Source organism: Parus major, chromosome 1 (assembly GCF_001522545.3).
Source record: "Parus major isolate Abel chromosome 1, Parus_major1.1, whole genome shotgun sequence".
NCBI classification, from domain to species: Eukaryota; Metazoa; Chordata; class Aves; order Passeriformes; family Paridae; genus Parus; species Parus major.
This window is the reverse complement of record NC_031768.1, coordinates 40,117,067-40,132,504: the sequence shown is the minus strand read 5'-3', so window position 1 is coordinate 40,132,504 and position 15,438 is coordinate 40,117,067. Positions and strand designations below refer to the sequence as shown.

Sequence of the window (15,438 nt, the reverse complement as noted above, 5' to 3'; positions counted from 1 at the left end):
CTGGAGCAGCCGTGCGAGTGCCGCGCCGGGCAGAAGAAGTGCACCTGCCACCGGCCCGGCAAGCGGGAGACCTGGCTCTTCTCCCGCTTCTCCACGGGCTGGAGCTGCGGGCTGCACGCCGACTGGACCGAGCTCACCAGCTGCGTGCCCGCCGCCATGGAGCGCCGCGGCTGCGCCGGCAACCGCACCCTCAGGTCAGTGCCTGCTTTCCAGATGCTCCAAATCTGATCCCGCCTTTCCCGGTGCCGTGGGAAGGTGCCCTGGCAGCAGGTCCCGCTCCCCTGCCCCTGGGAGACAATTGTCCGCTGCCGTCCTCAATAAGAAACAAGCGGCGGGGCAAGGCTGGTGTTCCGGGGGAGGTTCTGCTGCGGGCTCTTGCCTTCCCGGTGTGTTACCTGTGATGTTCTCGCTTTGCCTCAAATTCGTGCCGATTCCACGTAAAGCGCGTGCAGGTTAGCACGGGAGAAACTCCGCTCGTGTTCCGCAAGTTTCTCCTAGCTATGTAGCTGTCCTTTCGAAATTCGTCTCTAACAAATCACTATGATCTTCTGCAGCAAGAATGCCTCTGCAGCATCTGATGGATCGTTGCAGCTGCTGAAGGTTGTAACTAGCGGAGTTCGAAGTATCCAGAAGCCCTTAAACTCTCTTTGACGCGAGTTCCGTGTTGGCGGACAGGCGGGTTCTGAGCTTGCCGTGCTGTTCTGACCGCTCGCACTCTTGTGCAAGCTCAAAGTCGGGAGACCGTGCGTGGCAGGCTCTGTGCAGGGAACACTGAGTACAGTGCAGAAATCGCACTGTGAATGGCCCTTTGATGATCTGATGATAGTGGAAAAGGGAATTCTGTGTGCATGCTGCCTCTCTGCACGTTCTAGTGTGGTTTTGTTGGGTCTCGTGAAAGGTCTTGTCTGTTCTAAACATAGAAAAATTGTCAGATGGGTGATCTCTCTTGATAACAGATACCTCTAGGTGATTCAGTAAGTTTTTATCTTCGTTCTGATTTATTTACCATTCGATCAGATTATTCAGGCTAGCGTTAGAACGTATCTTTATTTGTTTGATTGATTTTGGACATGTGTATTAAGGAGTTGCAAGCTGAATTCACTCTTAAACCTCTGCACTTTAATAATTGTAACTCCATCATCTGTAAAATATTAAGGAAAGTATAGGAAGAATACCTTTTTAAAAGTTGTATAGTTTGGCAGCTAGCTTACGTTCTTTCATTTTAGTATCCATCTTGATTTTATGAATCCACGAACTTTAAATATTCAGGAGAATCACTTCTACATTGTGGTTTGTATCTTGTCACTTAAGAACATGTATAGCCCATGACATTCGTGGGCACATTTTCACAGGGTTTATTCATCAAGGCAATGGAGTTGATTGTTGTTGTTGTTGAATAATTTGAAGGTTATTTGATGTGAACATCAAAGGCCCTCCCATACAGCACAGCTAGTTGCATTTGGAGAGATTCCAGTCAGAATAATTTGAATTTATTGTGGATGGCTGTGGACTTGGACTGTACTTGCAGAATACTGTTAAGGTAATTCATACAATTTTATGAAAAAAAATTTAGCTTAAGGTATATATTTGCTGATGGAAGAGAAATGCTGTGAATGTCTTCAGGGACAAAATCACTCGGTGGTAGCTGTAGAGCTTTAAGAAATATTCAAGAAATTTACAATGTAAAAGGGAGGGGAGGAGGAAGAGTAATACTTGTAAAAATGTCTGAAAATACGTAGTGTGCCAGTGAAGTCTACTTTTTCTCTCTCGTGAAGAATATTAGTAGGTAAACAACTGAGTGCTAAATTCAATTGTCAAGATTATAAATGAACAGTAAAATTGGACTAGTGGTTTCAGTACTATTGCAGAAAACCATTCTTGTATTAGGTAAATTTAAAACTTCAAGTTGTACTACACAGCCTGTCATAGTGGTTATCCAGTGCATAGTTAGTAATTACTTTGATTGAAAAAAGACATGTAGTGATACTTCGCTATTATAGGTGAATATTGTTTTCTGCATTTTTTTGGTTACTGATTTTGTTTAATTAGCAGATTATTTGGCTAGTGTAAGACTGCACTTCTTGGTTTGTCTTCACATAAATGAGGAAAGCTCTGTGAATAATAATTCATTGTATCATTACTCATTCTTGTATTATAACCTGTCCTAGGAGACACCTTTACATTTTTCCCTTTGTTGTGTCATTATAACCATGTAGTTTGAATTCGGCTTCTCAAGGAGCTCTAAAAGGAATGAAATAACCCTGAAGTATGGATTATCTCTGCTGTGAATGTCTTTGCTCCTGGTAAAATTGGAATCAAGCCCAAACTACTTTGCTGTACTATTAGAAGTGTGCATCTAAGTCTATTTTTAATATCTAAAAGAAGAATTGAGAACACTATACCTAAAATAGGCAAGAAACTAGCATACAAGTCTAATGTAAAGTGTACTGAATATTTTTAAGACTTCCTTTAAAGCCTTTGAATGTATTTGAAGCACTAGACTTCTTGGAATAGCTCAGATTTTATATTCTGCCTTCCAGCTATGGTGTCAGAAAATTAGGCTAAATTGGTTACGTATCTGACAATGGATTTTCTTTGTGGCCAGCAGGACAGACTGTTATGGGTTTGGTACAAAGGTGCTTGATCTCTTGTGCCATATATTTGGTGCAGTGAAGATGTTATGTGTATTTCAGATTTTTTTTTTTCTTGTTTCTCCACGTAGCAGGTGTTAATATTATCTGTTCTTTCAGAACCCTGTATATGCGGTCTGTCTTTTACTACACAGAAGGAATAAAGGATTTATAGTGTATGATAGTGAAAACTTGTTTCTTAGAGGACTAAAAATAGTGTAAGTTAGATTAAGGCCTACCTTTTAACACAGATCTTCAGAAGATTTCATGAAGAAACTATAATTAGAATTCATGGGAGAAAGCTCTAGCTGATAAGGAGTAGATGATCATGGTAAAGGTCCTAGAAGATCTGTGAAGCACGACCTCTCCTCAGTCTTTGTCTTTCATGGACAGTGCATTTAAATCACTTTGGGGTTTTAAAGAGAACTTGTCTTATTTTTTCCTCTTTCAAAGGTTGGAGTTTTGAAGTCTTAGGACCCAAGATGGAACATGGCACAAAAACTGATGCTGTGCTCCAGAAATCTGAACTTCTTTAAGCCCAAGTGCCAGCATGGACTTTTACCTCTGTGGGATTTAATGGTGTGCTGTGCCTTGTCCCAGCTTCACTATGAAAAGTTGTTTGTTGTTAACATAATGGATGCTACGGTGAAGTTGTAGAATCTCTTTTGGTAGGAAGTAGAGTAATTCTTTTGAATGACATGACTTTAAAAAACAACCAAACCAAGACAAAAACGGTAGATTTAATTTCTTCAAACATTTACATATGTTTTCATTTTCAGGATGTGAGATTTTCTGCTAAAATACCTTTAAGTGTCTACAGAGCCAGGCTACTAGCTACACTAATATGTAGCTTTCAATTTACAAAAGTTGCTATCTGAATGATGCCTTTTAATTTTTTAAAATTATTTATTTTTATTTTTTTTTAAGAAACAGTATTTTATGTGTTTGCATTGCCCTCTGTGGAAGCCCTTGAAGTTGGTGATGCTTGTGTTCAGCTCCCCCACCCCCAGAACTTGGCCTTCCTTCAGAGGTGCCAAGAAGCTGAGACTGTGGAATCTTAGCCAGCATTGCTTGAGGAAAGAATGGGAAGAGAAATGTTGTGAGATGTCTAACTTGGTATGCCAGGGAAGAGTTGGTGTAAAGTCTGAGTGACATTAGGCTGCCTCTGCAGACAGTGGGGAGAAATAGAATAACACAGGCAGCCTTTTTAAGGGTCTCAGACATGTCTGACACCTGCTGAATTGTCTTCTGGAGGGCCAGTTCTTCCATTCACTGATAACAAAGGAAAGACTAGAATTGTGTCTAAAACTAGAGAAGGAGCGTCTCTGCATCGAATATTGCAGAGACATTGTCCAAACTGAATGTCTGTCTCTGTTAGGTTACCAGGTAATCCTTGGGGTGTGAGGTGGGGCTTGCTTTCCTCTCTGTTCTATAGAGGAACACTTGAGCTAGCCTGAGAAAACCTGATCAAGGCACATTTTATCCATTGCTGAAGATAGCTGCCATATAATTAATGATTATTTATTATTGTTTTGAAGTATTTGAAGTTTGATAAAACTAGGAAGACAATATTTTAAACTACACACTTGAAAGAACACTTTATTGAAAGTTTTGCCTAATTTTTTAATATGAAACAGTGAAATCACTTGGGTTATGTAAACCCCATAAGCTTTATTGTCAATGCAGTTTAGTCTTCAAAACTATTGATTTTCATTAATTCACTTCCATTATACTCTCTATTTCCTTGATTTCCTTGTCCTGTTTAACTTAACATATGCTACATTTTTCTATGGAAGTGTAAATCAGCAGTAAACCCATGAGTCCTGGAATGGGGAGAGTTGAATAGAAAATATTAGTAAGATTACTTCTCCTTCTTTTGCATTCCTTTATTAGACTATTATGTGTTTTTTAAGCTCTAGCTATAATAGGACATAAGACAGACTCTGATCTTGGCAGCTGTGGTAACTAATAATCACAAAAATGTAATACTGTTAATTGAAAAATAAGACTATACTGAAGATAGCGGAGAGAAAATGATAAAAAGTCACAAATGTTTAAACCAAAAAAAAAAAAGCACAATTTCTCTGTTGTACATTAGTATCTTCTACTAAAATGAGTGCTGGAGCCAATAAATTCTATATAGTTTTTAAAATAAATGTAAGGAACAATAATGACTAAACAATTTCCTGTGCTCCTGCTACTGGCTGTGAGTTTTTTACTTCCTTACCTGTCTCCAGTCTAATCTGCTCAAGGGTTTCATTGTCCTTAAAACTGAAAAGTGGTGTTGTCTTCCCCAAGTGCTTAGTGTGAATCTTGTTAACTTCAATTTTAAGCCCATTGCATCTTCTGTCTTTTGAGAACCTGAGAACAAATCGATCCTGTTTTCTCTGCAGTAGCCTTCTGGGTACTTTGGTTCTTAGGAAGCCTTCTTTCAAGCTTCCCTGCTTAAATAGTAACCAAACCCAATTCACTGTCTTTATTGGAGGAACACAAAGAATGGACTGTTTTTCGGGTTTGTGTTAGTTGTTTTCTTGAAAAGTGATGTTCCAGTGGGAGTACAGTATTTAATTTTTTAACTCTAGTACAAAATGGACCAGAAAAGATTACTTGGATTGTTCTGAAAGTTGTGGTTGTACACTTCACTGATATTTACCATTTTGCAGTTGCCTGACATTGACTGTTAGCTTGGGATTTAGACATTATTCATTTTATTAAAGACTATTACTTATATTTCCATTGTCTTTTTGTAGGAGTTTTGTGCTCATCCCCAGTGGATTTCATTCCCCTTCTGTCAATTTCTTTCATTTGCAAATTGATTTAAGTTTTTTGTCCTTCCTAACTTTTCATCATTGGCACATTTAATAAAAATGGTTTTGTTTTCAGCATCCATGTTGTTGGTTGTAAACATTGAATAGAACAAAATCCTTTTTTAATAAATCTTTTGTTTGATAACTCTCAGAATTGCTTTCCAGGGAGTTCTGCCCTTGCCACAGAATTATTTTTTTTCTAGATTGTGGGGGTCTTTATTGGCTTATGGGAGTGTCTGGAGATGTTGCCTAAAGTCGTCCCTTTTTCTGTTTTTTTGAAAAGCATTTCCTTTCTAATGTTCCTATTTGAAGTCAACGACTGTATTTTAGAGGGAAATTAGGCTGTTTTGATCCAAATTGATTGAGGTAGTAATGCTGTCTGCTATTTTTTTCTTCTATTTGTTCTCAGACAACTTGTCTAGAACTTGTGGCAACAACTACCAACTATCTTTAACTGCTTTAGCATTGTATGTGTCACCTGTGAGGTTTCCCCTGTCAGAATAGCAGACAAATGATTGATGTACCAGAACTTTTCTGCATCAAGGTTGTCACAACCCTGAAAAATCCTTCACCCAAAGATAAGTCTTGTCTTCAGACTTTTGAAGGTACCACTATAAATCTCAGCAGGTTGCCTACAAAAAAATGACTAGAACTCATGTTTACTGTTAATTGCCAGGAATGATAAAAGAGCGGTCAGCACTATTTCAAATTGGAATGGAGAGTTCTTATTCATCCATCATTGTAATTTATGGGTAACTGGAACAGAGTAAGTTTTGAGCTGGGAAGGTGCATGCTATGGAAATGATCACCTGAACTGCAGTTCTAGTTGTCTGGAAGAGAATTTAGTGATTTATCCAAGCAAATTTGTCCTTTCCTGGTGTTTCTTTCTGGAAAATAATTTCTTTCTGCCTAATAAGGTTTTCTGTACAATGCAGGAGCTGTTTGCTTTTTTGTGCAGGAGCCAGGCAGAGAAATCCTATGGGAGAAGAAAAGAGTGGAAGTGTCAGGAGCATCCCCTAGGGCTGTACAGTGTTATATGACATAGCAGCTTTTTCATTTTTAAGCAGTTTTGGTAGTTTTTGTTTAAAATTTCTCGTGTTATGATGCTCTTTTAATTTATATTAACCAGCTGCCTAATTTAGAATAGTTTCCAATCCTTTTGAGTAGGGTATTGCTTAAATTCTTGAACAGTGTTAGGATATTTATCGGTTTGAGGCAGAATGGGAAAGGTTACTTTGTGAACAGGAAAAGTTGCTGTGTAATGCCTTTACACTGACAGAGATCAGATCTGTAGACCCAGCCAGTGGCAAAAATAGGGATAAAATTCTAAGCTTGCTTGTGGAGTTGTTTTTTTTTTAAGAACTCTTTGTGGAGAAGAAAAAATCTCTGCCAGCTCGGCTCTAGTGATCACCGAGAAGCTGAAGGGAAAGTGTTAAAGATCCGATTGAACTGAATGGTTTCTACCTTCAGGTGTGCTGGCAGTTTTCAATGTCTTAACTTGTTAGTAAGCAAGAGTAAAATGTCTCCTCCCAGAGTCTGGTGAAGCCCTGACAGTGAATTGAGCTTATATGTAATGTAAAGGCTCTGCTGCTGTTTGTGCAGAATGAGACCGAGAGCAAGGGAAAGCCTGTATTCTTTAATATTTGTAGTATTGCGTTCAACTTGCTGCCTGTTCTCTGGTAATATTTATAACCCAAATTTCTATGCTACAATGATTGTCGTAATGTTCCCAGTTGCCTCAGAAGGTAACTTTTAAGTCCCTTAAAACCTCTATAATTGCTGAGCAAGGTTTTAAACACTGTGTAAGAGGCTAATTGCATGAATTAAGAGTCTCATTTGGACAGCTGCTAGGTTACAGTTATTCAGCCGTGAAACTACTGTTTTAAGGGGAAAAACTTAACAGAAGTATTTTGGGATTTTGTTTGAGATGGCATGAATCTTCTTTCAGAGAAATTGCTAGAGTACCAAAATCAGTAACTCTTGAAGTACTTATGGTCTATTACATGATCAGTGCTTGAGATCTCAATATGTATTGACTGAAAAGGTAGAAAATGGGTTCTTGTAAGGATAGGAGCTATTAGGGTTTTGATTCTGCTATGAAGCTTACACTTAAGTGGTCTTATGTGTACTTCCAAAAAGATCTGAAGAGAGGCCCACAACTTAAAGTCATCTTAGGAAAAAAAACCCCAGTGTTTAAACTTCATGTCTTAACCCCCATTTTTTTTCTTTAATAATTGTTAGACTTGATGTAAATATGGTTTTCATTCCCATTAGAAGTGTTTCATACAGTTATAGGTCAGCTGTGAAAGTGACAGGGTCGTGCAGGACTGTGTCTCTCTGAGTGTTTTACAAATGGACAGAAATGATAAACATACTGGCACAGTAGTGGATAAACTTTGAATGCCATATGAAGAATAATTTTGGGATGGGGAAAGCAATGAACAGATGCAACTTCAGTTTCCAAAGGATGGAACAAACCATGATATTCATAATTGACTTGAGAGTATATTTCTTGTTCTGTGAAGTAACTTGATGATAAATCTCACCACATGGTCCTCTTTGATACTGGAAGGAAATGGTCCCTTCAGGATGTATGTGGAGGAGCTGACATCTCTGAGACCAGTTAGTTTCTGCAAAAAAATTAACTTGAAAGAGAGGTCAGTGAAATAAAGCGCTTCACAAAGCACTAATAAAAAAAATACCATTTAAAAAAAATTCTCATCTAAATTCTAATGATACCAATGTAAATAACTTGCTGACTTAGATTTCCATTTGATTTGTGAGCTGGCTTTTGTTGAAGTAGAAAATACTTTTGTATCTCAGTGTTTGTGTATTTGCATACTTGAAAGTGTATACTTGAAATTTTTGACTTTAATTTCATGTATCTTTGCACATGGTCTCTGTCTGAGAATGTGGGGATAGGAGGAATAGCAACTGATGGTGTTTGCCTGAGGAAATCCTCTGAGGAAGAGGAGAAAGATGAGAAGCAGTGTAGGTATAAGCTGTGAGCCTCAAGTGAGAGTGAAGTCTAGGAGAGAGCAGGGGGCAGAACTAACTCTGCAGTCTTGTGAGGTCAAGGAAGGATCAAAGTTATGCTATTTGAATTTTTTTTTTCCAATACAAATGGTTTAGGGTTTAAATTTCTCCACGTGTTCCTTTTATACTTGCTGGAGGAGAAAGATACATAGGTAATGAAAACTTGAAGTACTAGGTAGTTTGAGCTCCTATTCTACATAGGTGTTTTATTTTTCTGGTTTTCTCAAGTCAGGTAAGTGTTGTTACAAGAAAGCCAAATAGTAAATTAAGCATCTTCAGCTCCAGCTGTGTAAATCCCTAATAGCAGGGTGTTCACCTGTTATTTTCATCGTTTAACTAAACTTTAATTTTTAGAGATAGGAGTAGGACCATTATTTTCCAAGAAGCTCCCAGTGTGAGTGATGAATAACTTCTGTAACTGCAAAAACCTTTGTTTTCATGCCAGAAACGCCTCTGTCAGGCTAAAGCTGTGTCATTTCTGTTGCTGACTTAACAAGGTTCAGATGAGAAGAGTAACTTAATGAAATACTTCATTATTTTCTACTACAAATAATTTGGATTTATTATAGAATTATGTGGGAGGGGACCTCTGACAGTCATGTAGCTCAAACCCCTTTCTAAAATCAGTCTTACTAGAGCAGGTTGTTCTAGGCTATACTCAGAAATTTTGAGTAATTCTAGGGATGGTGATGCCACAGGGTCTCTGAGCAGCTTCTTGCAGTGTTTGGCCACCCTCATGGGAAAAAGAGCTTTTCTTCTCAGCTAGTAGAAATGCCCCATTTTCCACTTGTGTTTGTTTCTTCCTGTCTTACTGCTGTGTTCATCTAAAAAGAGTCAGGTTATGACTTTTCTATTTACTCCCACATGAAAATTGAATAGAGTAATGAGGTCTGCCTGATTGCTGCCTTGTCCCCAGACTGAAAAAGCCTCACTTGGCCACTCTTTATGTGTCATGTGTCCCAGCCTCTTGATCGTCTTGGTGGCCCTCTGCTGACAGCTCCCACTTACCAAGGTTTGCCTTTTATTGGTGGGCTCAAAATCAGACACATCAGTCCACATGCTGTCTTACCAGTGCTGAAGGGGGAAACCACTTCCCCGAGCCTGCTAAGTCGCTCCTACCAGCAGAGATCGATTCTTGGTTAGTCTGCTTCACTTCCCAAGGGTGTATTTTGGTGGCTGTTATTCAGCAGTGTCCACCAGGAACCCCAGATCTATTTCTGCAGAGCTGTGTCCACTGGGTGCCCAGCCTGTCTTGTGTATTACTTCACCTCAGGAGCAAGCTTTTTCTTTTACTTAGAATCATGGAATCATACAATGGTTTGGGTTGGAAGGGCTATCAAAGACCATCTGGCTCCAATCCACCTGCCATGGGCAGAGACACCTTCCGCTAGAGCAGATTGTTCAAAGCCCTGTCCAAACTTGCCATGGACACTTTTGGAGATAGGTTGTCCACAGCTTCTCTACCACCCTCACAGTAAACCCCTTACCATGGCTTATCTTCATGAGTTTCCCATCAACACAGGTTTCTTGCTTCTTGAAGTTGTTTCTGGTCTCTGGAGTGATAACCTCTTTCTCCAGTGTGGGGTTACCCCTGACCCTGCTGAGACCAGACTCTATCCCACCATCCAAGTCATTAATGGAGTTTTAAACAGCATTGCCGTCACTGCCAGTTCTTGAGTGACACCACAAGTTATCAGCCACCATCAGACACAGTGCCCATGTCTCACCAGCATTCCTCAAATAACTTTGTGTGAGATCATGGCAAAGTCCTTGCTGATGTCAATGTGAACAACATCCACTGCTCCAGGGAAATTTGCTTGATCACCTTACAGGGGATGGACATGAAACTCATCAGCCTGTAGCTCCTTGAATCCTTCTTGAAGCTAAGTGTGGTTTGTATTTATGGAAGCTGGGAAGAAAGATTACAGTAGAGAAGATGCTGCAACATCAGAAGGTGTTGAAGTAAGTATTTTAACTGCTCCTTGTTCCTCAGTTTGAGAATTCCTGGAACAGTCTCAGAAGCTCTATTTATTAAATAAGTTAAGAATATATGCAACAATTTATTTTCACTGTGGACATTACATTAGTTTGTTGGAAGAATCAACTTATTACAGCAATAACTTTTTAAATGGGCTGTGATTCTTCTGTGACATCCAGTGTAAAGTTGGCATTGAGCATGTATTACAAAAACATGTTCCTCTGTACATTTCCTTTAAGAGTGGGATGGTATGTTTCTCTGGTGCACATGAGAGTACATTTTTTATTATTAAATTGATTTTAGTATATAAACTAGAACTTGAGTAGCAGTTCAGTGAATAAGAGGCATAATGGTTGACTCAGCATACCCTCAAATAAAAAAAAATTTAAAAGACATATTTGTCTTTTAATTTTTTTTTTTATTTGAGGGTATGTTGAGTCAATCATTTCTGTTTGAATTCTTTTCATCCATAAAGCTAACATTTTTATAGTTTCCATATTCATATTGCAGACAGTGTTCTAAAGAGCTCTAACTTCCATCTACAGTGCTAATGTTTTTAAACTGTTCAAAGTTAAATGATAGTGTAAAACTTTCTCTTGTATTAACATGAGATAACTTCTCAGAGTTTGTAATGAAAGTATGTAACTGTTTTGCCTTTTTCCCCTCAGTTATTGGATTGAACTTTCAATACGTATATTTCAATCACTATATGTAAGATTTTATTGTGCAAGTTTCAAAGCTTCTGTAGGCAAATAGGGAATCCAGAAAAAAAAGCAGCAAATATACAGGCAAAGAACTTTACATTTATTTAAAGTGGATTATAAAAACTTTAAAGTGCCAAGCAGAAAAAATTCAGAAGATGTAATCTCAAATAATTAGTTTTTCTGTTCATCTTTAGTTTTGACTCCTTTACACTTTACTTCTATGAAGTAAAAGTTTAAAGTCCCTGTTTTCAAGACAGACTGGTGTCACAAACTTTAGCTCAACTATGTTAAAGCAATCATGCCTTTTTGTCAGGCTTTTAAAGCCTGAAAACACCCATTGAAAGTATTTCCTCCAAACAGAGAATTTAGTCGCCTAAATGAAAGGGGTAACTGAAATTACTTTTTCTAAACAACTCAGGCCCTCTCTAACACATTTCCTTCTTCAGCAAAGTCTTTGTTTTGCTCTCCAGGACCGTGTAAATGTATGTTGACTTTTGGAGCACTGCCTCTGACTCGTGCAGATTATTTTTTATCAGGCTGTATATCTTTTAATTTTGATTAAATTGCCAGATTTCTGAGAATGGGATAAAGAATCCCAGTGTGATATGGGTCAGTACCAGCCATCTAAATGGCTGCTGGACCTTGCAGTAAATAGAGTAATAGGAAAACTGATGGACTGCATCTAACTTACAGGTTGAGTGGGAAGCTTAAGTGTGGCCAGACAGAACTGTGGCTTTGATTAGGAGAGCAGTGGGGATGCTAGAAGTTTATCATTCTTGTTTCGTGCTCTGCTACTTGTATTCCAGAACGTTATCAGGTAGTTTCAATGAAAATATTAAGCATAAACCCAAACAAAATACAAAAAAAAGGTGCATTGAGAAGACTTCATAGCAAGGAGGTTGTTGGAGTTGGACTGATATTTTAAGCCAGATTACAAATTATGTATCTTTTCAGGAGATAAATTTATATAATATGCCTAAAGGATTTTCACTTTGTACTGTATATATGGATAGCAGAAGAGCTTAAGAGGACATGGAGAATATGAAAGATTTCTTTCTCACAATCACTTTTTTATTTTTATCTTCTTTTTTTTTTTTTTTTCTGTAAATATACCTACTAATTCTTGTGTTATTCAGGTCATGTTCTACACTTTTGATTTACCTTCTTGGCAGCTTGATGTCGCCCACTCTCCTGCATTGCTGTCCTTTCTGCCTTGCCAGCTCTTTTGCCTTTGTTTTATATGTTTTTCTTGTTTGACTCGCATCCCTTTTGCATTGTAGCTGCTTGCTTTGCATACAGAGTGAGCTGGTTGGAGTAGTGTTCTCTCTGCTGAGTGTGTTCGGCAGGCTGCAGGCTTGAATGGGCTCTGGAGCCAGTCTGCCCTGTCCAAGTTCAAAGGGGCTTTTAGCTGTTTGGCTTTGTAAGAGCTACCAGAACCGACCAGTTTAATCTATCCTAAATTCTTTATTTTATTGTTCACTCCGTTCCTAGCAGTACACAGAAACAGATAAGGAAAAACAAGTCTTTTTCCCCCTACCTGAAAAGCCAGGGGATTGAAAAAAATACATTTTTGTGTAACTCTGTGTTTCTGTCTTTTCCCTTAAGCTGCTGCTCAGAGGGCTTTTATAATTGTTTCCTTTTGATTTGTGTTCTATTTGTCCTAGGATAAAGCATTAAACAATTGCAAGTTTTCTCAATAGCACAACCTTCAGTCTTCTACTTTCACAGTATCTTGGAGAAGGAGGTATTTAAGGTTAGTGTTGACAGCGTTGGCAGTAAAATACAGTGTTTTACCATAATGTGTCCAATGGCAGTACTGAAAGCCAGCTGTGCAATGTGAGACACCAGTTTCATCTTGAGGAAGGAGCAGGAGAGTCCTTCCCAGCAAGTGAAGGAAGGCAGGCCCTGGCTTTTTCCCCCTGCCACAGAGGCAAAGGAGTTGTTAATGCTTCTGTAACCTGGGGAGGAAAGGTGGTGGTTTGATGGGACTGGAAATGTATGAAGTAAAGAGGAGAAGTTAGGTACAAGCAGAGGGGGAGATACCACTGCCTGAAACAGAGGAAAAAGAGATTTCATGGGAGAGGCTATATGCAAGGAAATCCAAATAGAAAATGTTTGCAACAAGACACAGGAATGCACACAGTTCTATTGAGCCAATTTTCAGCAGGTGTATTATTAGTTTTGCAGTGGCTTGTTCAATCTCAGTAGTCAAATTTTAGTTTCAAATTTTTGAGAGCTAATTTTAAGCAATTAGCATATGATTTCGTACTATCTTTTAATAGAGATTTATTTGCCATCTACTTCTTGAATTAACATCTAGTATCTGAATTATTTTTTATTTTCTCTATAATAATGGGTTAGAAATTAAGAGAAACAGTAACTCATGAAAAATCATAAATATATTATTCCAAGTCCTGGAGCCCTGTGAGCAATGTGGTGTGTAAATGCACATAAGCAACTTTATTATGTGGTTGTTCTCTTCCCCTTCTTTGTCTTTGCAGCCCTTTGATTCTCTTCTAACCTTGCAGTTGTATTTCTTTCTGGTCAGCCTGGTGCTTGCATGGCAGCAGCAGTGGCTGAGACACTGATTCATGTGGAGACTAAATTTCCAGACACAGTTAGTGAGTGTTTCATGGAGCAGTTAGTCTGCAAACCAGAAGAGGGAGAAGCAGTTTTGTGTGTGCTTCTAACCTGTGCGCAGGATATGTTCAGAGTGTTACTGCCATTCTGAAAAATGTATTTACATTTCTTGTAGGATCATCTACCTCCATTTCTAACAATCCCCTGCTTTGGAGACCTTGTTTTGAAAGGAAAATGACTTAAAATTAAAAACCATATTGAAGACAATTCATAAAATTAAAATCCTTGTAAGTGGCGTGGAAACTACTTGAGGATGCCATGTAGGAGTGTTGGAGGAAATGCATGCACCTAAGATAGTAAGTCCAAAAAGGAATTGGCATGACATAGTTAAACAGCCATGCTGATCATCCTTTTAGGGTAAAAGGTGGTTACATAAAGCAGTTTTCACCATTTTTTAAAAGTTAAGTTTGGTCTGCGAGGGCAAAATACAAAGCTTCGTAAATTTCTGGCAGTATAAGGTAAGAATGCATACATTCAGCTAAGAAAGATGTTTGAGGAACAATTTGCAGGAGGTATAAAATAAATCTTTTTGAAAGACAGTGTGAACAAGAAGCCCACTGGAGAAGGCACAGTACTAATAGATGAGCTCTCCTTCTATCCTCTGGAAATAAAGCTCTATTGTATCCAAGTACTTTTTTGAGCTTGAAGAAGTTTGAACTTTCATTATGGAGGATGTATTAAAGTATCTCTCTTCAAATTGAAGTGTTGGTAGAAGCAATTAGGGAACAAGCTTAAAAAAAAAAAAGCAGGAAAGAAAGAAAAAAGACATAAAACAGATGGTATTTAAAAGTGCCGGTTTCCAGAACTAGATGGTATTGAAAAGAGCTCAGGAATTAAGCAACCAAACTAGTAAATATAGATGTGGCCCTCTGATTAGAACTTGGCATTTAAACAATTGAAAATAATTTTTAAAGACTTCTACTACTTAACAATAAGTTTAGCATCTGCAATGGGAAAACTAGGAGAAATTATTAGAGGAAGTAGAATTAGCAGATAGTTTCCTAGTATAGCACATAGAGGCCCCTATGGCTTTTGTAATAGGAAATCACTCCTGAATAATGTTGTAGGATCTAGAAAGGGGTCAAAAAACATGTCTGCAAGGGAAGTTGTGTGGTTGTAGTATACTCAGATAAAAATGGTAACCATATTTATCTTTGTGTGTTTTTTTCTGCTCTCAAACATTTTTCCGGTCACAATCTTAAGAAAAGATTGCAAATGGAGAACTAAAAATTTATTTTTAGATCTTATGATACACTTTTTAGCAACACTTAAGATTAGCTAGATCCGAAATGCCATTGTGAGAAGAAGAAGCTCTTAAATGAGAAGTTCAGCCATAGCATCTTGTTACTGAAAAGCTATTAGAGTGGACTTAGCCTTTTTTTTCCATTTTATTCAGAACTGATTAATGGCTTATGTACTTCTCTAACAATAGAATGCTCTCAGTCACTGTTCATGCTTTAAGACACTGTGTTGTGGATATGTAACTGAAAATTGTGCAGAAATTCATGCTGTAAATGAACTGGTTTTATCTCTGCTTGTGCAGCAATGGTAGTAAGCCAGGGGTCTCCTTTGGGACTTATCAGTGTGGAGCTTAGAATGGTTGTATAAAAAAAAGTTTCATATCTGAGGTGAGTATTGTTTGT

General features: G+C 38.2%; 1 protein-coding gene across 1 annotated transcript in view; it reads left to right on the top strand.

The window, feature by feature from the left end:
• HS6ST3 (heparan sulfate 6-O-sulfotransferase 3) overlaps positions 1–15,438 on the top strand; it is a 272,238-nt gene that overhangs the window by 904 nt on the left and 255,896 nt on the right. The window contains exon 2 of the mRNA XM_033513785.1: positions 7–194. Within this exon, the coding sequence (XP_033369676.1) occupies positions 7–194 (188 nt within the window). The remainder of the gene's footprint in view (positions 1–6; positions 195–15,438) is intronic.